The sequence below is a fragment of the Pseudonaja textilis genome, chromosome 5 (assembly GCF_049901715.1).
Source record: "Pseudonaja textilis isolate UNSWEBS1 chromosome 5, rPseTex1.2, whole genome shotgun sequence".
NCBI lineage: Eukaryota > Metazoa > Chordata > Lepidosauria > Squamata > Elapidae > Pseudonaja > Pseudonaja textilis.
The window spans coordinates 22,709,117-22,733,922 of NC_141994.1; the positions used below are offsets into that span (position 1 = coordinate 22,709,117).

Genomic DNA, 24,806 nt, shown 5'->3' on the forward strand with positions numbered 1-24,806 from the left:
AATAGAATCAATGTACAAAAGCAATGCAGGTAGTCATTGACTTGTGACCACCATCGAGCCCAAAATTTTGTTGCTAAGTGAGGCATTTGTTAAGTGTGTTTTGCCCAATCTTATGACTTTTCTTGACACAGTTGTTAAATGAATCACTGCAGTTGTTCAATTAGTAACATGGTTATTAAGTGCATCTCGCTTCTCCATTGACTTTGCTTGTCAAAACAGTTTCAAAAGGGGTTCACACAACCCAGGGACATGTTGTGGTCCGCCGGCAGCCTGCAGAGACAGCAGCAAAGTTGGACAGCAAGGAGGAACATGGGCCAGTCTGGGAGTCTGGGGTGGACTCGGATGAGGGTCCTGCATCCGATACAGAGAAGAAGCCAGGGCCATCTGGGAGTTATGTGCGGAGCCTCCAGAATCTGACAGCAGCAAGGTAGAGGAACAAGGGGAGCCTGTTCCCAGTGCGCGTGTGTATGCACAGAGCTGCCAGAAGGCAAGAACAGTTAAGACAAAAGGGGCAACTCGGGAGTAAGCTTGGAGGTGATTCCCCCCCCCCCCATAAGACATAAAGGAAAAGCAAAGGGACATGAGCCTTTGCAGGAAGCAACTTTGTTCTTTCTGTTTGGATTAAACCTTGAAGCTCTGTGTGAACTCTGTACTCCATTTGACTTTTTACAGTTAATTTGGCACTTCTGTTTTGGCAGCAGTTCACAGGAAAGAAAGTGGGTGCTTATCTCGAGGGACTGTTTGAGATTCATTACAGGCTGGGAATGAAAATAATTCCCAGCCACTGAAATAAAAAGAGGGTTGTTTGGACTAAGTGTGTGATTAAATTATGGTCTCAGGAAGCCTTGGTCAGAACAGGACACTGTAACCATCATAAATACGAGTCAGTTGCCAAGTGTCTGAATTGTGATCACGTGACCATGGGGAGGCTGCAATGGTCATAAGTGTTAAAAATGGTCATAAGACACTTTTTTCAGTACTGCTGTAGCTTGATATTATTTGATATTATTTCCTGATCCCTTAAATAGAAACGTTGTTCATCATCGCTGTAGAGAGCAGGCAGGAGTATAAACCTGACCCTGGATGATCCCAAAAATGTAAGCAGATCAATTCGGGACCTGGATTGAGTGGTGCGGTGGCCTAGAGTTGAAGCTCTCACCTCACAATCAGGAGGCTGTGAGTTCGATCCTAGGTAGAGGCAGATATTTCTCTCTCTCTGGGTACACTGAGAATGTATCTGCTGAACAAAACTCCACATTGGCAACAGGAAAGGCATCCGGCCATTAAAACATTCTGCTAGCTCCATACAGTTGCCCAGACTCCACCCCGCAAGGGATTCTGGGCTCATTGAAAGAAGATGAATTCGGGACCTGGATTAAGAGGTTGGCCAAGAACTGTCAAAGGGAGTTGCAAAAAGCAATGGTTGCCAAGAAGAAGCTATCAGGAACCAAGCTGGACTTGATGGAGATTTTTTATCTCAATAGTACTGTTTAAATTAAATAGACCTTCAATTGTGGTTTCCTTAAAGTCAATAAAAGAAGAAAACTTCCATGAGTTATTAGGACTGTAATTATCTCTGTAGCATTGTGAAGGACTACTTTAAAGAACTGACGGTTGCAGTTGGCTGGGACTATTAAATATAGGTAATTCTCACTTAACAGCACCAATTCAGACTGGAATTTCCATCACTAAGCAACATTCTGCTTAGAAACAATAGAATAGTACATAATAACAAAGTTGGAAGGGACCTTGGAGGTCTTCTAGTCCAACCTCCTGCTCAGGCAGGAAACCTTGGACAAAGTTGTCCAAAGACAATTTCTGTGGTCATGTGGCCAACATAACAATATGCCAAGCTAACGCTATTACCTTCCCGCTGAAGGTATTTGTCTGCTCGCATTTGCATGCTTTTGGATTGCTAGGTGGGGAGGAGCTGAAGACAAGGATGGGAGCTCAACCTGTCATGCAGTGCTTGGGTCTCAAACCCTGGGTATCCAGCTCAATGTCTTTAACCACTGAGCCATTGTGGCCCAGGAGAACGAATATATTTCTAACTGTACATGAATATGCAACTGACTAGAAGAGTAAAGAATTCAAAAGAAGACCAGAATAAAACCAAATAAAGCAGGCAGAAGAATAACTGGAGACTCCCTTTAAAAGTTTTAGCTGCCTAATTATTTTATTTTTATTGTTCTCTTCACTTTAGATCAGACTTCCTTACAGGAAATGCCCCATTAATTCATCCTACTAAATCCATTGTTTCATTGTTTCAAACTCATTTAACAACAGAAAATTGTTCAGTTGTGGTTGTAAGTTGAAGTGAGGGGGAAAATCTGATTTCTTCCCTTGGCACATAATTAAAATAGAGAAGGGAACATTAAACATGGTTAATAGGTGCCTGGCTGGCTTATTCGTTTACAGGAAATCACAGCTTCTTGTTACAATTGAGCTATTATATTTGGGTTTTTAACCATGACGCACGCCTGATATCTTGACTGTAAGAAATCAGTAAAAGCTGAATTATAAGACGACAAGAATGTCAATGTATTTCATTGTGTGCAGAGAGAATCGATGGGATTGTGCTGTTGCAAATCCCACAGGAATCTGCAGGGGTGATTTATCTATTTTTGTGGAATGTACAAATAGCAGCGAATGCAGGCAAGGTGAAGAAATCTAATCTATTGTTACCCATAGCCCAATTCCCATTATTGGTTAACATCACAATATATGAGGCATGGAATCAAGTTTGGGAAACCCAGGCTCTTAGAATAAAATGAATTAAATCTGATTTTTTTTTTTAAAAAAAAAAGTTGCATCCATGAAGGATTTCCTCATGAAATGCTTCCACCTGAATTCATGGCTACACATTTTAGATGTCTGTGTTTTTATTTTTCAGGGTTTAAAAAATGTTATGCCCATAAGACTAAATGCACACTTTACTTAAAACCAATTTTTTTATTCAGCTACTCTTTGACTTATGACCACAAGAATTCAAACCAGAGTTTTGTTGTCAAGCTACGTGGTTGTTCAGAGAATCTTGCCCAATTTTACAAGCTATGATCATTCCGGTTAGCATCAGCAGGGCTATGCAAAGTGGCATGTATTATCTCTGTAAAGACAGTGTCCAATTATCCATACATTTTGTTGAAAGCTTTTGAAAAATAATGGAAAAATAATACAACCACTTTTTATAATTTAAAATATTAATTATATAAATATAACTTCTCCTTCCCTCCCTCTCTCCCCCTCTCTATCTATATTTATATCTATCTCTATCTGTATCTATATTTATATCTATTTATATCTATTTATATCTATATCCATATATCTATATCTATCTGTGTGACTGTGTGTGTGTTTGTGTGTGTGTGTGTGTTTCCTGAGTTATATAAATCAATGCAATGTGTGAAATAGATTCAATTCCTTTCATAAGCAGCTGGGTCAATTACTAATAGATGCTGGAAAATCAAAATATAGCATTAATTAGCTACAAAGGCAGAATAACAGAGTTGGAAGGGACTTTGCAGGCATTAATATGTCAGATACCTTATATGAAATATTATCATGTTACATTACATTTCTGCTATTTACTTATAGTATTTTAAAAACATGTAGCTTTTCTTGTAACAGATGAGAGGCTCAAAAACAAGAACTTTTGAATAAGTCTTCTCAGAAATGGCATAGGGTTTCCCTCTTGGGGTGGGGGCTGGGGGGTTGGACTAGGTGACCTACAAGGTCCCTTCCAACTCTTGTTATTCTGTTATGAGTCTGTCAAGTGATTCAGGCGTTCTCGATCGTGAGAATTCTGAGACCCGGATGAGCTGAAAAGTTGAGCTTTGTGGGATGTTTTATCCTGCAAAGAAGTATTTTGGGGCAGCGAGCAGAATTTTTTAAAATTAAACTGTTAAGTCCAATCCTGCCATAATCATCTTTTCTGTAACACCCAGCTAATAATTAGTTATACCTGCCAATACTCTTTTATTGCTTGAGCTGGCAAGAATCATCTTCCCCTGACAGAACTGTCACTGAACAATGATATTGTGCTGGATGAATCTAATAGAACAAGGGCTGCTTTATTCATCCTTGGCTGATGTGAAGGGGGAAGAGTCAAGTGGATAACTTTGGGTGATCGGTTGATCGATTGTATGCCATCCTTTACAGAGAGACCACCTGGGGGCAGGGCCAGTCAGAAGTGGTATTTGCCGGTTCTCTGAACTACTCAAAATTTCTGCTACCAGTTCTCTAGAACTGGTAACAGAACCTGCTGAAGACCCCCTCTGAGTAACATGGTTATTAAGTGAATCTGGTTTCTGTACTGACTTTGCTTGTCAGAAGGTGGCAAAAGGTGATCATGGGACCCAAGGAAGGAAGGAAGGAAGGAAGGAAGGAAGGGAGTAGCAAGAGTACTTGGACTTATATACTGCTTCACAGTGCTTTACAACTCTAAGTAGAGCCAGCCTCTTGCCCCCAACAATCTGGGTCCTCATTTTACCATCTTTGGAAGGATGGAAGGCTGAGTCAACCTTGAGCTGGTCAGAATCAAACTGTTGGCAGTCGGCAGAGACGGCCTGCAATACTGCATTCTAACCACTGCGCCACCACGGCTCTTCTACAACCTATAAGGGCGTAGCTAATATGCTACTCAGCCACGATTGAGATGTCTTCTATCATGCTGAGAACTTGGAGGATCAATTACTGGCTTAAAAGTCAGTTTCCCCCAAATATTTAGTATCTTTAGCTCTGACAGGTGACCTCACATCCAGTTTGAAAACAGCAAGCGAAAAGATGTTAAAGTCAGAATGGGGGATTGTAGTAGAATGTATTTTATCTGTTTAGAATGAACAAGCTTTTCTGCAAAGGTATCAGAAGGAGGTTAATAAGAGGTCATCAGAATAAGGTTAATAACCAAGCAGATTGCATAGCACCTGAACATTATGTAAATATATTTACCTTCCACTTGTCAACTTGTAAAACATTCCTATGCCTGTTTCCAAGTTGCCATACGAAAACTGGGGGAAGGGAACCCTGAAGTAGTTAGTATACAGCAAATGAACTCAAAAACACATTCCAAGCTTATCTCACAAAGATTGTAACTGAGGCAACTAGGTATTTTGGGAGCGAAATCCTCTATTGGAGAATGTGATTGATGACACCCAGTCCATGAACGTGAAGCTGAATTATGATACACACAGAAGGGCGGGGGGAAACAGGGTCACAGGTAATTATAAATTACGTATCTCAGAGTTGGCTTCATACAGGTCATGCCAGCATGCCGCTCCTAATAAATTCTTTGAAGTTCTTTGAAGTTTGGCTCGAGGCTCATGGTTTAATTAGGGTGATCGCTGGAATCCTGACACCACTCTTGAGAATATATATAGACACTCTCTCTCTTTTTTAAAAGAAACTTTATTAATCTTTTATAATTTTAAAAAGTCAAACAGCAGAAATATAAATCTTATAACATCAACAGTTTGTGACATTCATCTTGTACTAATATTTTGTGCATTATTTACAAATATATAGAATTTATGCGGATATAAATCATTAACTTATCTAGTGCTTATCCCTATTTATTTACAATCCATTTATCTATCCAACGATCTATCTCTGCTCAATCCAATCATACCATTTTTCCAACTTTATAATAATCAGATTCCTCTTTCTCTTGTAAACTCAAAGTCAATTTGTCCATCTCAGCACAGCTCATTATTTTTTGAACGATCAGTTCCTCTGGTGGTATACATGTGTGTTTCCAACATTGGGCATAGCAGTCCTGGCTGCAGTTAAAATGTGCAATATTAAATATTTTATATTTCTCCCATATTTCTTTCTGAATTTCTCCAATAAAAATAATTCCAGTTCCAATTCTATTTGCTCATTGGTAATCTCCTGTAACCATTTTTGAATTTTTAATCAATGTTTTTGAGTCTCCAGGCAGGACCATTCTCATATACACATACTGTTTATAGGGTAGGCCAGTGCTTCTCAACCATGGCAACTTGAAGTGTGAACTTTAACACCCAGAATTCACATCTTGCGCTGACTGGGGAATTCTGGGAGTTGGTCGGTACATCCTCAAATTGCCAAGGTTAAGATTTAGGTTAGACACCATGTTCTCTCTTCTGTACTGCCAAAGGTGCTTTGTCAAAAAAGGCAATTGGATTTTCTTTGTTTTCCTTTGAAGAGGTTTCACTTCTCATCCAAGAAGCTTCTTCAGTTCTGAAGAAATTGTCAGTCTACATTGAATGGAAGAGGCTTCTTGGATAAGAAGCGAAACATCTTCCAGAAAAAAAAACGAAGAAAGTCCAGTTGCCTCTTGAAAAAACACTTTTGGGACAACCATGACCTGGAAGACCGAGAATCTCCATTGACACGTCTTCTGGACTCTGCATTTATTTTTATTTGTAAAACTTCTATGGGCCACCTAACTTGTACAATATAGAGCCGTGGTGGCAAACCTATGGCACGCGTGCCACAGGTGGCATGCAGAACCATTTGTGCTGGCATGCAAGCTGCAGGCAAACTTACCTCACTGAGTATGTGTGCGGCTGACAGCTGATTTTTAGCTGGCTTGAGGTCTTTTTCGGCCTCCCAAAGGGTTGAGGAAGGCTTCCGAGTGCTTCTACATGCTTTGTAGGCCGAAATCTAGCCCCATTTCATCAGTTCCTGTTTTTCCGAAAATACCAGAAGTGATGAAACGGGGCTAGATTTTGGCCTACAAAGCTTGTAGAAGCCTGCGGAAGCCTTCCTCAAGCCTTTGGGAGGCCGAAAAAGGCCTCAAACTGCCCAAAAATCAGCTGTGAGGCACAGTGCAGCGGGTTGTGTAAATACATTTACATAATGGTGGTGGGGGGATTGTGCATGCATGCGTAGGGGATGTGGGGGACGTGGGGGGATGCACATTGCCTTCTGGGTGCTGGCACATGAGAGCGAGCGTGCAAGCATGCGCACCATTTTTGGCACAGGAGCCCAAAAAGTTAGCCACCACTGATATAGAGTAATTTTAGGCATCACATGACAAAACCAATAAACGCAATAAAAATAATATAACGAACCAAGCTCAGAGAGCACCAAGTGACCGTCTAAAGTTACAACGACACTGAAAAAAGTGACTTATGACTGTTTTTCACACTTATGACCATTTCAGCCTCCTCGTGGTCACATGATCAAAATTCAGAGGCTTGAGAACTGGTTCTTATTTATGACGGTTGAGGTCATGAGATTCCCCTTTTGCCACCTTCCGACCAGCAAAGGCAATGGGGAAGCCAGATTTGCTTAACCTCTGTGTGACTAACTTAATGTCAATGATTCACTTAACAACTGTAGCAAGAAAGGTCATAAAATGGGGCAAAACTCACTTCACAAATGTCTCATTCGATGACATAAATGTTGTGCTGAATTGTGGTCATAAGTGAAGGATTACCTGTCGAAGTGAACCTGGAGACGTTGAAGCAATACAACATATTTCCATTATTCTGTGCTCCCTTTATATGTTTCAGAGGGAAGTCTGTAAGAATTTATTTTGCTCTCTTACCTGGCAGAACAAATACATTTTATATTAAGTGTCAGACACGAAGCATTCCACCACCTACATGACTGCCAGATTTTTGTGTCAGTACAATAACAAAAAATGATGCCTCCTCAACAAAACCTTGTCTTACTGACGTATAGTATGCCTTTTTAATTTTGCTTTCTTTCTGTGCCAACTCAGAAAGCTCAAAGTGCCCAAGGAGCTGCTGATCCAGTTCTACAGAGGAATTACTGAGTCTGTCATCTGCATCTTTATAACTGTCTGGTTTGGTTCTGCAACCCAACAGGACAGACACAGACTCCAGAGAGTAATTAAGACTGCAGACAAAACAATTGCTACCCACCTGCCTTCCATAGAGGACCTGTATACTGCACCCTGAGTCAAAAAGAGGGCTGTGAAAATATTTACAGACCCCTCACATCCCGGACATAAACTGTTTCAAATCCTACCTACAAAAGGACGCTATAGAGCACTGCATACCAGAGCAACTAGACACAAGGACAGTTTTTTCCCCGAAAGCCATCACTCTGCTAAACAAATAATTCCCTCAACACTGTCCAACTATTTACAAAGTCTGCACTACTATTACTATTAATCTTCTCATCACTCTTTATCCCCCATCCCCTCCCACTTGTGACTGTATGACTGTAACTTTGTCGCTTGTATCCTTACGATTTTTATTGACTGTTTCCTAGTATGATTTGATTGCTTATTGTAGCCTATGACTATCTTTACGTTCTGTACCTTATGATTCTCAATTCTTGACGAATGTATCTTTCCTTTTATGTACACTGAGAGCATTTGCACCAAAGACAAATTCCTTGCGTGTCCAATCACTTGGCCAATAAAAGAATTCTATTCTATTCTATTCTATTCTATTCTATTCTCATTCCCTATTCTATTTTATTCCAATCTATTCTCATTCAATTCCCTATTCTATTCCATTCCATTCCTCAATCTGGCTTCCAGCCAAATCCTTGGATGAAGATTATATTCTACCATGGCTTTTACCTATGCTGATTATTGTTTCAACTGGCTGAATCTTGAATACAGGCCTAATCACAATAATACATAAGATCACATTCAGAGCTCTTAGAAAGTATCCCTTGATTTTATTTATTTTTGTTTGTTTGCTTGCCTATTTACCTACTTACTTACATATCCTGCCTTTATTCTTTTTTACTAAACATATACAATACTTTTCCCTCCTCACAGTTTCCCAACAAGAAGCCTGTGAGATTGGTTGGCTGAGAGAGAATGGCTGGCCTATGATCACCCAGCCAAGTTTTTCTGCCTAAGGCAGGGCAACACATAACCATACTAACTAGACCAAACTGATATTCATTGAGTCATTAAGTATGGTAACAGTTTCATAAAGGAATTAATTATCTTGATAATTGTAATAATCGATCATGTGACATCCACCATTGTGCTCCTCAACATCACTGTGCCACCGGTGGTATTGGTGGCAATTCAGACATTATAGAATAGAATGGAATGGAATGGAATAGAATATAGAATAGAATGGAATGGAATGGAATAGAATAGAATAGAATAGAATAGAATAGAATAGAATTTGAATGGAATAGAATAGAATAGAATAGAATAGAATAGAATAGAATAGAATAGAATAGAATTTGAATAGAATAGAATAGAATAGAATAGAATAGAATAGAATAGAATAGAATAGAATAGGAATAACAGAGTTGGAAGGGACCCTGGAGGTCTTCTAGTCCAACCCGCTGCCTAGGCAGGAAACCCTACACCACTCCAGACAAAGGGTTATCCAACATCTTTTTAAAAACTTCCAGTGTTGAAGCATTCACAATTTCTGGAGGCAAGTTGTTCCACTGATTAATTGTTCTCCTTACGAGGAAATTTTTCCTTGGTTCTAAGCTGCTTCTCTCCTTGTTTAGTTTCCACCCATGGCTTCTTGTCCTGCCTTCAGGTGCGTTGGAGAATAGCTTGACCCCCTCTTCTTTGGGACAGCCCCTCAAATACTGGAATACTGCTATCATGTGCCCCCAGTCCTTTTTTTTCATTAAACTAGAGATACCCAATCCCTGCAATTGTTCTTCATATGTTTTAGCCTCCAGTCCCCTAGTCCTCTTTGTTGCTCTTCTCTGCACTCTTTCTATCTTGAAGTTCTGTAGGACTGGAAAGAGCCAACATATTTCAGAGGCCCGTTCACTGCCTTCCTGAAGGTCACTTCTGGCTACCAATTACCCTACTTGTATAATGAGTAGCCTTGGAAATTGCACTCACTAAACCAGAGCTCTGCCAGGGAATTCTGGGAGTTGAAGTCCATCCATCTTCCAGCTTCCAAGTTTGGGAAACATTACACTAGCTGGCTGGGGAATTCTGGGAGTTGAAGTCCAACCAGCTTCCAAGAAGAAACCTTGCATTAGTTAGCTGGGGATTTCTGGGAGTTGAAGTCCATCCACCTTGCAGCTCCCACTGCATTTAAAGAGTAGCTACTGAGCCTCTGGCCAACATCACTTGTTGCAGGTGTCCCACTCCCCACGGCTTTCAACTCCCCCACTGAAAAAAAACACTGCCCCTTGCGTCCCCTCCCCCCACCCTTTTCAACACATGTCCTCCTGTTGCTCCTATACTTGCAGGAGTCCATGAGGAGGGCTTTGCTCCCCCCCCAACAATGTTGCTCTTATTTCAGGGGGGTGGGGAGGAGAGAGTGGAGGCTCCTCCAGCTGGGTTGGGAGGGGCACTTTCAGGTGCAGGGCCGGCTTCCTCTCTTTCTCTCGTTCTCTCTCTTTCTCTCGTTCTCTCTCTCTCTCATTGTCTTTTTCTCTCCTTCTCCTTCTCCCCCCCACTTTCTCATCCTCCCTCCCTCTCCTTCTCTGTCCCTCCCCCACTCTCATTTTCTCTCTCTCTCTCTCTCATTCTCTCTTTCTCTCTCGTTCTTTCTCCCTCCCACATTCTCTCATTCTCGGTCTCACTGTCTCTCTCTCCTCACTTTCTCCTTCTCTCTCTCTCTCTCTCTCTCCTCACTTTCTCCTTCTCTCTCTCTCCTTCTCTCTTACTCTCTCATTCTTTCTCCCTCCCACACTCTCTCATTCTCGGTCTCATTGTCTCTCTCTCCTCACTTTCTCCTTCTCTCTCTCTCTGTCTGTCTCCTCACTTTCTCATTCTCTCTCTTATTCTCTCTCACTCTCTCATCATCTCTTTCTCACTCTCTTTTATTCTCTCTCTCTCCTTCTCTCTCTTCTCCCCACCTCATTCTCTCATTCTTTTTCTCATTCTCTCTCTCTCCCTACCTCCCTTTCATTTTTCCTCTCTCATCCTCATTCTGTCTCTCATTTTCATTTCCTCTCATTCTCTCTCCCTCTCCCCTCATTCTCTCCCTCATTCTCCCCCCCACTTTCTCATCCTCTCCTTCTCTCTCTCCTTCTCTCTCTCCTTCACTCTTTCTCATTCTCTCTCTTATTCTCTCTCTCTCCCTCCCTCTCATTTCTCTCTCTCGTTCTCTCTCTCCCTCCCCACACTCTCTCATCAGCTCTCTCTCTCTCTCTCTCTCTCATTCTCTTTCATACCCTCTCTCGCCTTCTCTCTCTTCCCCCCACCTTCTCATCCTCTCATCCGCTCTTTTTCCTTCTCTCTCCCTCCCCTCTCCTTCTCTCCTCCTCTCCCCCCTCCACTCAGCCCCGACGCGATTGCGCAGCAGCGGGGAGAGCGAGAGAGCGAGAGAGAGTCAGCCCGGCTAGCCAGCTCCAGAGCTGCGCTCGGGGGAGCGTTTGGTGCGCTTGTGCCGCGGCAGGGCTCGGCGGCGGGCTGCTGCTGCTGCTGCCCCCGTTGCCTCCTCCATCCCTCCATCCCTCCCTGGGCATCGAGCCGGGAGGAGCAGCCAGCCTCCCGCGCGCCCGGGCAGGCGATGCAGCCTCGGCCGCTTCCTGCCCCGCCGTGAACCCCGTGGGGGCCAAAGAAGCTTGGCAAAAGCCAGGGCGAAGCGAGGGTCGTCGGAAGAGCTGCTGCCGCTGCCGCTGCTGCTGCTGTTTCTGGGCGTCCAGGATGCCCGGCGCGGCGGGGGCCCCGTCGGGGGGCGTCTCTAGCGGGCTCCCGGCGTCCTCGTCGGGGGTCTCGTCGGGCTCCCTCCTGCCCCCGCAGGAAGCGGCCAAGCTCTACCAGGCCAACTACGTGCGGAACTCGCGGGCCATCGGGGTGCTGTGGGCCATCTTCACCATCTGCTTCGCCATCGTCAACGTGGTCTGCTTCTTCCAGCCCTACTGGATTGGCGACGGCGTGGAGACCCCGCAGGCGGGCTACTTCGGGCTCTTCCACTTCTGCACCGGCAGCGGCGTCTCCCGGGAGCTCACCTGCCAGGGCAGCTTCACGGACTTCGCCAGCCTCCCGTCGGGCGCCTTCAAAGCCGCCTCCTTCTTCATCGGGCTCTCCATGACCCTCGTCATCACCTGCATCGTCTGCTTCGTCCTCTTCTTCTTCTGCAACACGGCCACCGTCTACAAGATCTGCGCCTGGATGCAGCTCAGCTCCGGTACAGACCCGGGAAAGGGGGGTGGGGGTACGGGGGGCGGGGCGGGGGAGAGGAGGGAGGAAGAGGAGGAAGGAGACCTCGGCGAAGTCGGGGTGCGATAAGATGCCAGGGTCGGGGGGAGCCAGAAAGGAGGAGGAGGAGGAGGGGAACACCGGTCCGATATCTGGAGGAAAGAGCTGGGGGGGGGCGCAAATCACTAGTCCAACATCTGGCAGACATCCCCTCCGTGCTTAGATCACATGCACTAAGAAGCCAGGATCAGGGATCTGGGAGGGAGCGAGGAGGAGGAGGACCCCAGTCCAACATCTGGAGGGAGGGAGGATCACCAGTCCAACACCTGGCAGACATCCCCTCTGTGCTTAGATCACATGGACTAAGAAGCCAGGGTTGGGAATCCAGGAGTGAGCAAGGAGGAGAGGGACACCAGTCTAACATCTGGAGGAAGGGACACCAGTTCAACATCTGGCAGACGTCCTCTCCCTGCTAAGATCTAATGTACTAAGATGCCAGGATCAGGGATCCGGGAGCGAGCAAGGTGGAGTCGGACACCAGTCCAACATCTGGAGGAAGGGAGGGGAACTCACCAGTCCAACATCTGGAACAAGGAGTGGGACACCAGTCCAATATCTGGAGGGCATTCCCTCCATTCTTAGATCAAATAACTAAGATGCCAGAATCAGGGATCTGGGAAGGAGTGAGAAGGAGGGGGACATCAGCCCAACATCGTGAGGAAGGGGGTGTCATGAGACCAACATTTGTAGGAAGGAGGGTGATACCATTCCAACATCTGTAGGAAGGGGGGGGACAACAGTCCAACATCTGTAGGAAAGGGGGGGACACCAGTCAACATCTGGCAGGCATCACCCCATGCTTAGATCACATGCACTAAGAAGCCAGGATCAGGGATCTGGGACCGAGCAAGGAGGAGGGGGCCACCAGCCCAACATCTGGCCAACATCCCCTCCATGCTCAGATCAGCTTCTCCAAACCAGGTTCGGTTGGGTTCAATTTGCAAGTTCCCCCGGCATCAAGCATTTGACGGGCTGCACATCTGGATGATGCCAGTGGAGCAAGGTTGACCTCGGCGGTCTTGACTTCACCAAGCTGCAGAAGCTTGCAGAAGCCTTCCTCAAGCCTTTGGGAGGCCAAAAAAGGCCTCAAACCGGCCGAAAATTAGCTGTGAGGTGTAGTGTAGGTAAGGGGGCGCGCATGCATAGGGAGCTCGGGGGTGTGCATTGCCTTCTGGGTGCTGGCATAGACAGGAGCCCAACAAGATTAGCCACCACTGCCCTATACCATTTCAGACAGGTGGTTTTCTATTTATTTATTTTTTTGAAAGCTTCCAGTGATGAAGCACCCACAACTTCTGAAGGCAAGTTCTTCCCAGTACTGGTTAATTGTCCTCTCTATTAGGAAGTGTCTCCTGAATTCCGAGTTTCTTCTCTCCTTGATTCGCTTCCCTCCATTGCTTCTGGTCTTGCCTTCTGGGGCTTTGGAAAATCAGTTTGAACCTCGCCCGTCTCACGATAAAGCGATTCTAGGCAGCTTCCAATGAAAGCAATCGTTCAACTCCCAAATGTTAAAAAGTTCCCTGTCAAAAATGACCATTAAAATGTTAAAGACTATAAGTAGAAAAAAGTCAGCAATCTTATTATTAACAAGATAGTGGAGATAATTGATGTTACTGATAATTAAAAAACGTACCCATGCAATTCAGAAACTTAACAAGTTTTCCAGCTTTGCTATTAAGGTGTGAATCATGCAGATCACTGAGATGATGGTTCCTTTAAACGGTGCCGTGTGAAGCTGTTAAGTTTTGGTCAGCCTTATTGAATATTTAGTGTAAGGTGGTCCATTTCCCCCCCCTAGGGATCTCCCATAAGGATGCTGCAATGGTCATAAGTTTGAAAAATGGTCGTAAGCAAGGGCGGGCTGCTGTGGGTTCACAGGGGTTCAAGAGAGCCCCTAGCTAAGATTCTGTGCAGTTTAGAGAAGCCCCCCAAATCCCACTCCTGGCTGGCCCCGCCCACCCCTCCTCTCCCCTCCCAGGAGTCCCGATGTGGCCCGTTTTGGATGCAGGGAAGTGCAGGGCATGTGCGGAGGCTTGGGGAGGGTGAAAAACGGGCCTCCTGGAAGTTCAGAAAGGGCAGAAATGGGCCTGTTTCTGGCTTCCAGAGAGCCTCCGGAGCCCGGGGAGGACAAAAACAGCCTCCCTCAGCCTGTGGTGCAGGAAGCTGACTAGGCCACGCCCACCATGGCCATGCCCCACCCAGAAAGCATGCAGAGAACCCTTTGCTAAATTTTTTGAAGCCCACCCCTGGTCATAAACCCCGTTTTCCACTGCTGTTGTAACTTCAAACCGTCACTTAAACCAACGTAAGTTGAGGACACCCTGAATGTGCGTGTATTTAATCAGCGCATTGCATACATTTAATCAGTGTTTTGCAAGGTCAAAAGAGAACATTCTTTGTTTCATGATGTCTTCCAGCATCTAGGGAAAAGACCTTATGTAACCCTCACTGAGGTAACAGGAAGTCGAGAGGACAATAGAAGTCATCCATGGGAAAGTGAGAGAAATTCAAATTTTGCTTGGCAAAAGCTGTGAAGCTGAGAGGGACGGTATCACATAAACTGCGAGTTTAACCAAATCTATTTAGCTGAGCTAAGTGGCTGGGTCTCCAGGTGTTAATAACATGATGTCTACTTCCTTCGCTTTTTGTCCTCTACTTTAGTAAGCTGTGGATGGGAACGATATTCCAAAAGACGGCCCTGGGTTAGAGAAACTGTTCTTCTGGGCCCCGTCCGTAGCAATCCAAACCCACAATATGCTGGACCTTATGGGTCAGGTTTTGGGAGAAGGAAGGACAGAACTGGAGGCGGAGTCAAAAGAGGGATTAGCCTAGAATCACTATGTGGTCACAAGCAAACTAAGTCCAACTTCCCTTGAATTCTGTTTATCTGACTCTAAGGAGGTGCTATTAGTTGAGAAGATTCCTGTACATAGGCTTTTAGCAATAAACCAGTTTCATTGAATCTTTACATGTGAACCTGGTCTTTCTCACTGGGCATAGATAGATGTAACCAGATGTTTGCAATAAATATGATAGAAAAGAAGAGTTGAAGGCCACTCTTATTTCTCAACTGGGCCATCTAATAAGGTAAACAAAAGAATTGCAAGAAGGATGATCTGTTTGAGATTTTGAGTTGGGGAAAAGTAGGTTAGATCACTGTTTTTTTGCCATCTATCACATTCCTACTTCATCTTAATTTCATCTCTCTGCTCTCAGAAGTAGGAACATCATTTAATTATTCTGACGGCTCTTTTGCTTATGAAGGAACAAAGAACATTCTGTGGTACAGAAGACTTTAATGGAAACAGGTATTTTGGGAACACATTGTCTCTGTCAACTCATAAAACATTTCTATGCCTGTTTGAGAGTTGCCATGAACAGAAGGGGGGGGGGGGAGAAGTTTGAAAGAGCACTGCAGCAGTTTGGAACCAAAAGTGCATTCCATTCTTATCTTGCAAAGATTATAACTAAGCTACCGGGATTTCTGCCACACAAATCTCTAATTGGAGAATGTGATTTATGACTCTTGGCTATGAATGTGTTTCATTGGAGAATATTGATTTATTATACACCCAGAAGGGTGGGAGGAAACCAGGGTCAAAGGTGACAGTGAATTATGTGTCTCAGAATCAGTGTCATGCCCCTGGTGGAGACTGACTCTGAGGGAGAGGAGAAACAGCCAACAGGGAGCGGAAATGTGGCTCCAGAAGTTGTGGAGGAGGCTGGGGAAGGGCAGAGGCTAGCGGAGCAGTCAGAGGAGGACCCAGGCCCATCCCCTCTCCATCCTAGGGCACACAGAGAGGAGAGGATAAAGGAGAGACTTGGTCTACTCAGGAGGAGAAGCCTTGATCCTCTTCATAGGCTGCGGGTGTGAGAACTGCATAAGAGTTTGGACCTACGTACTGGCAAATGCTGGAAACAGAGCATGTTTTATTTTGGTCTGAAGTTATCTTGGTTGGCGTCCTTCCAACAGACTGTGCCTTGTTATCTCCTTGAATTTGGTAAATACTTCTCCTGTTCCGTTGTGGAAATTTTATCATTGTAATTTGTTTGGGTTTTTTATTTCACCTCTTATCTGCTCATTAAATTCAGACTGTATTGCTTTCTTTTGAAGACTATTTTTGAGTATGTTTATCTCCAACTGAGTATTATTGAACAGTAGGGCCAAGTTGGAGGCATTAAAGGACATTTATTTACGTTTTGGATTTCGTTACATTTGTAGTACACTCTGGGCAGGGGTGGGATTCTACCAGTTTGCACCTATTCGCTAGAACCGGTTGTTAACATTTTAAGCAGTTCAGAGAACCGGTTGTTAGAAGAAATTACTGGCCTAATCCTGTAATGAAGGCAGGAAGGAAACATTCTGGTGTTGCTTACAGAAACTGCCTCTCCGTTAACCCTTATTACATTCTTGGCAGGACTAGACTTCCTGTCTCAGGAACCTCTGAGGAGTTTTTTTTTTCCCCTCCTTTGCTGGTACTTTGCTTATGTGGAGTGACCATTGAAAGTTACAATGGCACTGAAAAAAGTGACTTATGACCATTTTTCACACTTACGACTGTTGCAGCATCCCCACAGTCATGAGAGGCCAGGCGAGGAGATGCGTGCCACGATGTGAGTGATATTGAGTTGGCCACACCCAGCCAATAACACGACCACCAAGCCATGTCCACCCAGTCACATGACCATGAAACCACGCCCACCATCTAAGCCACGCCCACAGAACCGGGTGTTAAAAATTTTGAATCCCACCTCTGACTGGGTCATCACAATCGGCTTCATACAGGTCATGCCGACATGTTCACTCCTAATAAATTCTTTGAAGTTTTTGGTCGAGGTTCACGATTTAATTAGGGCAACTACCTGAATCCTGACAGTCTCCCTGTATTCTTGTGATACAACCTGAGTGAGATGTACCTTGGCAACATCGACTCTAGATTTTCTATGTTTATATTAAAATTCAACTTGCATTGGTGTGTGTGGGAAACAAGTCACTATTCACCAAGGCTATATCCTGAAAGTTTGAACATTAACTCAAGCTCTTTTGAATGATAAAGTTAGAAATATCAGTGGAATTCACTAAACTGAAAAAAAGTAAGAAAAATGACATTGGGTACCTGTGTGTGTTTTTTAAAAAAACAACAGTGATCCAGTGAGCACGTTTTAAATCAAGGGTGTCTAAATATGGCAGTTTTGAAACCTGTGGACTTCAACTTCCAGAATTCCTCTGTCAGCCATGTTGGTTAGGGAATTCTGGGAGTCAAAGTCTTAAAGTCACCTCTGTTTTAAATGGCTCATCTATAAAGTTGTTAAATTTTAGCATGAGGGGATGAGATTGAGGCATGAGAAATCTGGATTTCCTCTTTTTACAGTGAAATCTTGAAAAAAAGAATGAAGTCTTATATGAGACACAAACATTTATAATGTCAAGATTTGCCGTGAATCGAATTCAGTAAACCAACAATTCCTTCTAGCACAAAAATCAGAAAAGTCATGTTCTTGAGATGATATAAACGGAAAACTTTTGCTTTCCCATCAAAAAGAGAAAAGATAAATCCTGAATTTGTCCAATTCTCTATAAGCCTCTTTTGCTTCTTCAAATACAGGCTTAAAGATATCTAGAAATGTGCATTGCCATATGGAATGGGACTTAGTTTAAATTATTTTTGAAGAAAGAAATAATAGCTATAATCTTTAAGCACAAAAGCACAGTAGCTTCATAGACATATTTGTCAAGTACAAAAAAAAATGGTTCTTTGCTGGTTTCAGGAAGATAATAAGAGAGTATATGTTACAGAAAAGGCAGACAGATTTGCATGGAGAGATATATATTTAAAAGTTCTAATGATCCCTAAATAGATACTTTGAAACAAGTCCACGATTATTCTTCCTTAGTTAATTGGCTGAATAGAATTTGAAACAGATCTGAAATTATCCCAAAATGAGCTGTTTTTAAAGAGACTGGGGCACCGTTGATGGAATCGTGTCATAGTCTATCTTCTCATTTACAACAAAGGGGATAGTAATTTTTGCAATTAAGTTTTAACGATTAAATCGAACAGCCTAAGATAAAAATATTGAGTAGGTGGGGAAAAAAATAATACCTGGTGAAATAACGTTGTAAAATAAATGTTGGCAGTGTCATTTACTGGGGGGGGGATGATATTCTTTGGGGCCGCACAGTGTTTAAGTGCTTAATATCGTAGCACATTTATTTAAATGCATGGCAATTATGGAATATATATTTTAATGAAGCAAGTGATCTGTGAAAAAAAAAACCATAGGTATAAATTTTCACCATGCCTTTTATGTCTCATTGTAAAGAGAGGAAATTTAATTTAATTGAATGAAAATTAAAAAGAAAGCCACGGCTCAGCATTGGTGAGACCACACGTGGAGAACTTGTATAGTCCTGGGTGCCAAGTGATATTAGCTAGTTCAGAGAAGATGGTGTTTGATTGAAGACTGCTGTTGTGGCCTGTCGGAGAAGAACTGCTAGTGAACACAGCCAGTCCCTACAGGTTGAGGTGACATCGGTAAAGGAGTCAGTGGGGTGGACACAGAGCTTGAGTATTGTAGCCTATCGGCTGCTGGCCCTTCCAGCAGCTGAATTGGAGGAGGAGGTGTGAGAGTCAAGCAACCTGAGAGCTCCGTGGGGGAAAAGGGGATGGAGCTGGCAGAGAGAGAGAGAGAGAGAGAGAGGTGGAGCCTGGGCCATCCGTCATCCCTCAGATAGAGAGTCAACAGCCCCCTGGTCTGGAGGTGGCTGATGAGGAAGAGGAAGAACAGCTGTATCCAGTGCCTGCTGTGTGGATGTGGAGAAGGCAGAGGAGAGGAGAGCAGTGGAAATCTATGGGCCAGTCCTTGGGACAGAAGAGCCAGGTCTGGAGATGGTTGATGAGGAAGATGAGGAACAGCTGGCTCCAGTGCCTGACACGCAGAAGGCAGAGGAGAGGAGAGCAGTGGAAATCTATGGGCCGGTCCTTGGGACGGAAGAGCCAGCACTGCTAGTGAAGCCCCACCCTAGCTTTGGGGATAAAAGACAGGGGGCAGAGATGAATAGAGGTGGCAGACAACTATTCATCTCCCTGCTGGACAGACCTATTAGCCTGCGGTGAGAGAGAAACTTTTTTCCGGGGCTGTAACTTCTGACCGTTTTTCATACTTACAACCGTTGCAGCATCCCCATGGTCATGCGATCAAAATTTAGATGCTTGGCAACCGGCAGGTATTTATGGCGGTTGCAGTGTCCCAAAGTCACATGATCTCCTTCGATGGTCTTCTGATGAGTGAAGCCAATGGGGAAGTCCGATTCAACTTAACAACCGTGCAGCTCACTGAACAACTGCAGGGATTCACTGCAACAACGGTGGTGAGAAAGGTTGTTAAATGCAGTCAAACTCACTTAACAACTTTCTCGCTTACCAACAGGAATTTTGGGCTCAATTGTGGTCGTAAGTCGAGGGCTACCAGTATGTGGACTTTGGCATGTTAGCTGGGGAATTCTGGGAGTTGAAAAGTCACTGAAAAGTCACCCAGAAGGAACCTGAGATGTTGGCATGTCTGATGGCACGACTGTTAATCATTGTTCAGATGCAATGCTATCATTCCTTCTTAACCTCAAAGGTTGCGCCTTGGCAATCTTTCCTGTTCATAACAAAATATATGGCTGTTTCAGGAGAATTGAATTAAGAGAGAGAGATTTTAAAAATATACTGTAACTGAAAGGAGGTACAAGTGGATTGTTCAATTCTTGTTGTTTGTTTTTCTTCTCATCATCATTTATTTTTCTTTATATTTATTTTAATCTTGGCAAGAATTACCTGCCTCCATTCAGGGTTGTAAAATATTTGTTCCATGGCATCTCAACTCTTGAATTCCCAAAGTGTGTGAATCACTGCAGTTGTTAGGTTAGTAACAACCATGTTATTTTGCATTATTTTGTAGCCCCGAACAATCCTTTAAAAAACTACGACCTCGATATCTGTGCTTTGCTATGAAACTAGGTGATCGGGCTTAGTTTTGGGGGAGGAAAATAAGGGGGGGGCAGGAAATTCTGCCTCTGCCTACCAGCATCCATCAGTATTCATCTGGCCAGCGTCCTCTCAGTGTGTGAGAGAGTTGAGGGCTGTTTGGAAACTGAAAGAGTATTTGCTGCGTGAGCAAGAAGGAGACAGCAAGGAGCCTGGGCATGGCTTGGCTCAACTGTTCTGTACTAAAGCTGCTTGGTGCTGGGAAACTGTGAGTGGTATTTTGCTTTTATATATATACATTTGTCTCCCCATGCAAACAATCCAATTAATATCGTTAGGAAAGTTATATTGTGAGCAATGCTGGAATTCTTTTTTTAAACCTCATTCCGTAGTTCACATACTGATTTATGCATGAAACTTAAATGAGAACAGTTTTTGTTTAGCAAATTAGAAATTAGCCTTGTACCAGAATTCAAAACAGTATTTCTTAGGGCTCCATTAGGAATCCTTGTGTAGAAATGAAGGAATTAAATCTTTGGATATTACACTCCCAAATAAAATTAAAGCAATGGATATTCTCAAGGAAAATTTCTAATAGAACTTTATTCATTTTTTAATTGTACTTCAAGATGATTAGAATAAAATCCCCACAGAGGTACATTCCATGTTCTTTTTCTTAGCAAAATATGAGCCTGTCATTTTAATGGTTGACTCTTTTTTTCCTTAGCCCATGAAAGCTAATTACAGCTAGTCGGCCTTTTAGTGCATCTTCCTAAAATTGCCTCAGAAATTTCCAGTCTTTAAGTAATGACTGGAGATTAGTCAAAATTTCAGTGAAGCATTGCCACAGTTCTCTAATTGGGTATGTATGATCCTGCAGCACATATTCAACATTCATCTAATTTTCTTAGTGGCAGAAAGAAGGTCCATCGTGAAACGGTGAAGTAAACACAAGGTCACTCTTGGATGGACATTATCCAACAAAATTTTATTTGCTGTTGGAGGGTAAAGAACAAGATGATGTTCCTGCCAGTGGTGGGATTCAATTTTTTTACTACCAGTTCTGTGGGCATGGCATGGCTTTGTGGGCGTGGCAGGGAAAGGATATTGTAAAATCTCCATTCCCTCCCCACCCCACTAACCTGCTTTCCAGCTCCGTTCTCCTGTGCAGGGCAACAAAAGAAGACCCAGCCAATTAGCTGGGACTTGGGAGGCGGAGAATAGATGGGGCGGAGTCAGTCAGAGGTGGTACTTGCTGGTTCTCCGGAGTACTTAAAATGTCTGCTACCGGTTCTCCAGAACTGGTCAGAACCTGCTGAATCCCACCTCTGGTTCCTGCCCAGAATAATTAAAAAGGTAACAAATGCATATCTAGAAATTTATTTCAACTATCACCGCTCTTGATGCATTCTACAGGCACTCCTCGACTTGTGACCACAAATGAGCCCAACATTTCTGTTGCTAAGTGAAACGTTTGTTTCACGCCTTTTGCCCCGTTTTATGACCTTTCTTGCCATCATTGTTGCAAGTGAACCACTGCAATTGTTAAGTTAGTAACAGCATTATTAAGTAGAATCTGGCTTCCCCATTGTCCGGAAGTCATAAAAAGGGATCCCACAATCTTGGGACACTGCAACCGTCATAAATATGAACCAGTTGCCAAGCATCTGAATTTTGATCATGTTGTTGTGGTGTGCCAGCAATCTGAGGAGATGGCAGCAGAGTTGGACAGTGGGGAGGAACATGGGCAAGTCTGGGAGTCTGGGGAGGACTCGGATGAGGGTCCTGTGTCTGATACAGAGATGGAGCCAGGGCCAGTTGGGAGTTATGCGCTGAGCCTCCAGAATCTGACAGCAGCGAGGCAGAGGAACAAAGGGAGCCTCTTCCCAGTGCGTGCATGCACAGAGCTGCCAGAAGGCAAGAACAGTTAAGACAAAAGGGGCGACATGGGAGTAAGGCTTGGAGGTGATTGGCCCTCCTGTAAGACATAAAGAAAGAGCAAAGGGACAGGAACCTTTGCAGGAAGCAACTTTTTTCGTACTGGTTGGTTTGAAACCTGAAGCTCTGTGTTGAATTTGTGCTATGTTTGACCTCATGTAACTAATTGGAAATTTAGTCATTGGCAGCATTTCAAGAAAGATAAAGGTGGGTGTTTATCAGACTTATCCTGAAGGACTTTGGCAGACTTCCATGGGACTATTTACAAACTGTTTGAGAATCATTACGGGTTGTGAATGACTAAAATCCACAGCTGTTGAAATAAAGAAAAAAGGGTTTGGGGATTAACGTGTCTTTGTTAGTGTCTCAATAAGCCTTGGTCAGATCACATGGAACCATGGGGGATGCTGCAAAAGTAAGTGAAAAAATGGTCCTAAGTCATTTTTTTCAGTGCTGTCATAACTTTGAACGGTCACTAAATGAACCATTGTAAGTCAAGAACTACCTGTCTTTTGTAGGTGTTTAATTGTTCTCTGAAGCTTTCCTGAACCCTGTCCAAGTTTTTATTGAGAGACTGTTTGAAATGGTTCCCGTTGTTCTGTCTGGGAGCCAAAATTATTACGTTTTTATGTACAATTTGAGTTCCCGTCTGAAAGACAGCAATACCAAATCAGTCGGTGATGGAGCCCTTGAGCCATTATTTGAATTTGGGCAGCATTTCTTGTACCTTTTTTGATCTCCACTAGCTGTAAAATCTTATGCACAAAAGGGTCTTTGCCCACCACAGATGCAATCAATTATCAGTGCAATATCCTTTTTATGATTATGGCTCAGTGCATTCGCAAAGGCAACTGTCAACCATTGATCAATAGCTCTAACCCAGAAGTGTGGCCTCCCGAGCTTCTTTTTCGCTGGCAGAAGGTTGTAGGAGGCCGTCCCAGCCGAAAACAGAGCTCACGAGGTCTGTGTGTGGCCTCCCTAGATCCATTTTTGCTGGCAGAGGGTTACAGGAGGCTGTCCCAGCCGAAAACGGAGCTTGTGAGCCCGTTTTCACTGGCAGAAATGAGTGACGTCAAGCTGGCCACACCCACCCTGGCCCCCTGAGGTCAAACACAACCCTGATGCGGCCCTCAATGAAATTGAGTTTGACACCCCCTGCTCTAACCCATGGAGGTGGGAGGGAGAGAAAAACACCAGGCAGACGAAAATACATGGACATAATGGCAGGCGAAGAAGAGGCAGAGTCTGGAGGTGGAGTCAAGAGAGGAATCAGCCTGGAATCCTTATGTTGCCATAAGTGATGTACGCCCAACCCCTCTTGAATTTTGTTGGCTGTATTCTAGCGCCAATTTAATGCTGACTAGTTAACTAGATTCTTGAGAATAGACGCAAGCAATAAATCATCTTAACTGGAACTTAATGTGTGGTTCTGATTCAGTACCTGATTTGCGTGTAAAATCCACCAGTGGCAAAAAAAGTCAGAGCAGTTTCTGATATTCTGCTACCATATTCTGATATTCTGCTACCAACAAGATTCTGCTATTACCATATAACCACATAGTTGTAACCTTGCTGTTCTGGTCTATTTTGTAGAGTTAATGATGAATTAGCACATCTAATCTTCCAAATAATTACTTAATACACCCAGAAAGTTACATATGCTTTTTGGGTCTGTGTTTTCATAAGATTTCAGGTTGCTTACTTTATCTAAGCCATTTATGAGCAAATAATCAATGGGTTCACTCTAGGTGTGGTGTGCATAAAGTATTAGGAAAATGTGTGAAATTGCTAACAATATCCTGTGCAACTTCTTTGCTGTTATGCTTCCGGCATTTCACATTGTTAATTGTTGCTACAATGATCTCAATTGTGTCCTTTATTAGATTGAGGTCCGATGGGGAGGAAGCAGGTGCAATTCCATGCATCTTTACGTGAGTGTTTAAGCCTTACATTTTCCTTCTCTGACTTTAATATATCAGATTAAACTTTTTACAGTAACAGTCCTCGGTTAACTGTGAGATAAATAGAGATTAAACTGAAATATTTAAGAATTTCAATAAAGCTGGAAATGACTGGCATATAAGTCGAGAAAGGAAAAAGTAAAGAAAAATAAATTGAAAATTTAAGGAGATAAGATGTAGGTGGATAATGCAAGCATACAATTTTTTTAAAAAAAATGATCATTCCAATTTGTGTATAAGAGAATATATTTCTTCAGAAAATGTTGAGAAGTACCTTCAAAACAGAATTTACCAAACTTTCACAATCTCACAGACAACTTATGAATAGTCCAAAACTATTATGGAGATATATACTTGAGGAGTCCTAGGTGCTCTCTGAGCTTGGTTGTTTTCTTGCAGACGTTTCATGACCCAGCTAGGTAACGTTATCAGTGCTAGTAAGGAGTGGAGTTTGCAATCAGTTTACATTGTAGTGGCTTGCCCTGTTAGCATTGGTAAGGGTGGTCTTAGAGATTATCTGGTTGGGGTCTTTACTGTTGGCTCCTTGGCAGTTTCTTGATTGGGGTAGTGTTTACCTAATTGTTGATCTGATGTTAATTTTGGAGTTAATCTGTGCTGATTTGGGTGCTGATTGCTGGTGGAGCAATGCATGGGTCTTTTTGATGTATATTTTTCCTTGCAGCAGCTAACTAGGTAGTCCACAGTTTCTTCAGCTTGTTTATTATTAAAACTAGCTGGATGCCTGTGCTTCACTGTGAAACTATGTGATCAGGCTTAGTTTTGGGGGAGGAAAATAAGAGGGGGGGAAATTCTGCCTCTGCCTAC

At 43.4% G+C, this 24,806-nt stretch overlaps 1 protein-coding gene across 3 annotated transcripts in view; it reads left to right on the top strand.

Moving 5' to 3' along the window:
* Positions 1–11,229: 11,229 nt before the first annotated feature.
* The window catches only part of LHFPL3 (LHFPL tetraspan subfamily member 3), a 176,552-nt gene continuing 162,975 nt past the window's right edge, over positions 11,230–24,806 (top strand). For all 3 annotated transcript variants that reach the window (XR_015743967.1, XM_026701641.2, XM_087935560.1), the window contains exon 1: positions 11,230–12,038. Coding sequence is in view for 2 of the 3 variants with exons in the window: in XM_026701641.2 (XP_026557426.2) it covers positions 11,555–12,038 (484 nt within the window). In the remaining variant the exon portion in view is untranslated. The remainder of the gene's footprint in view (positions 12,039–24,806) is intronic.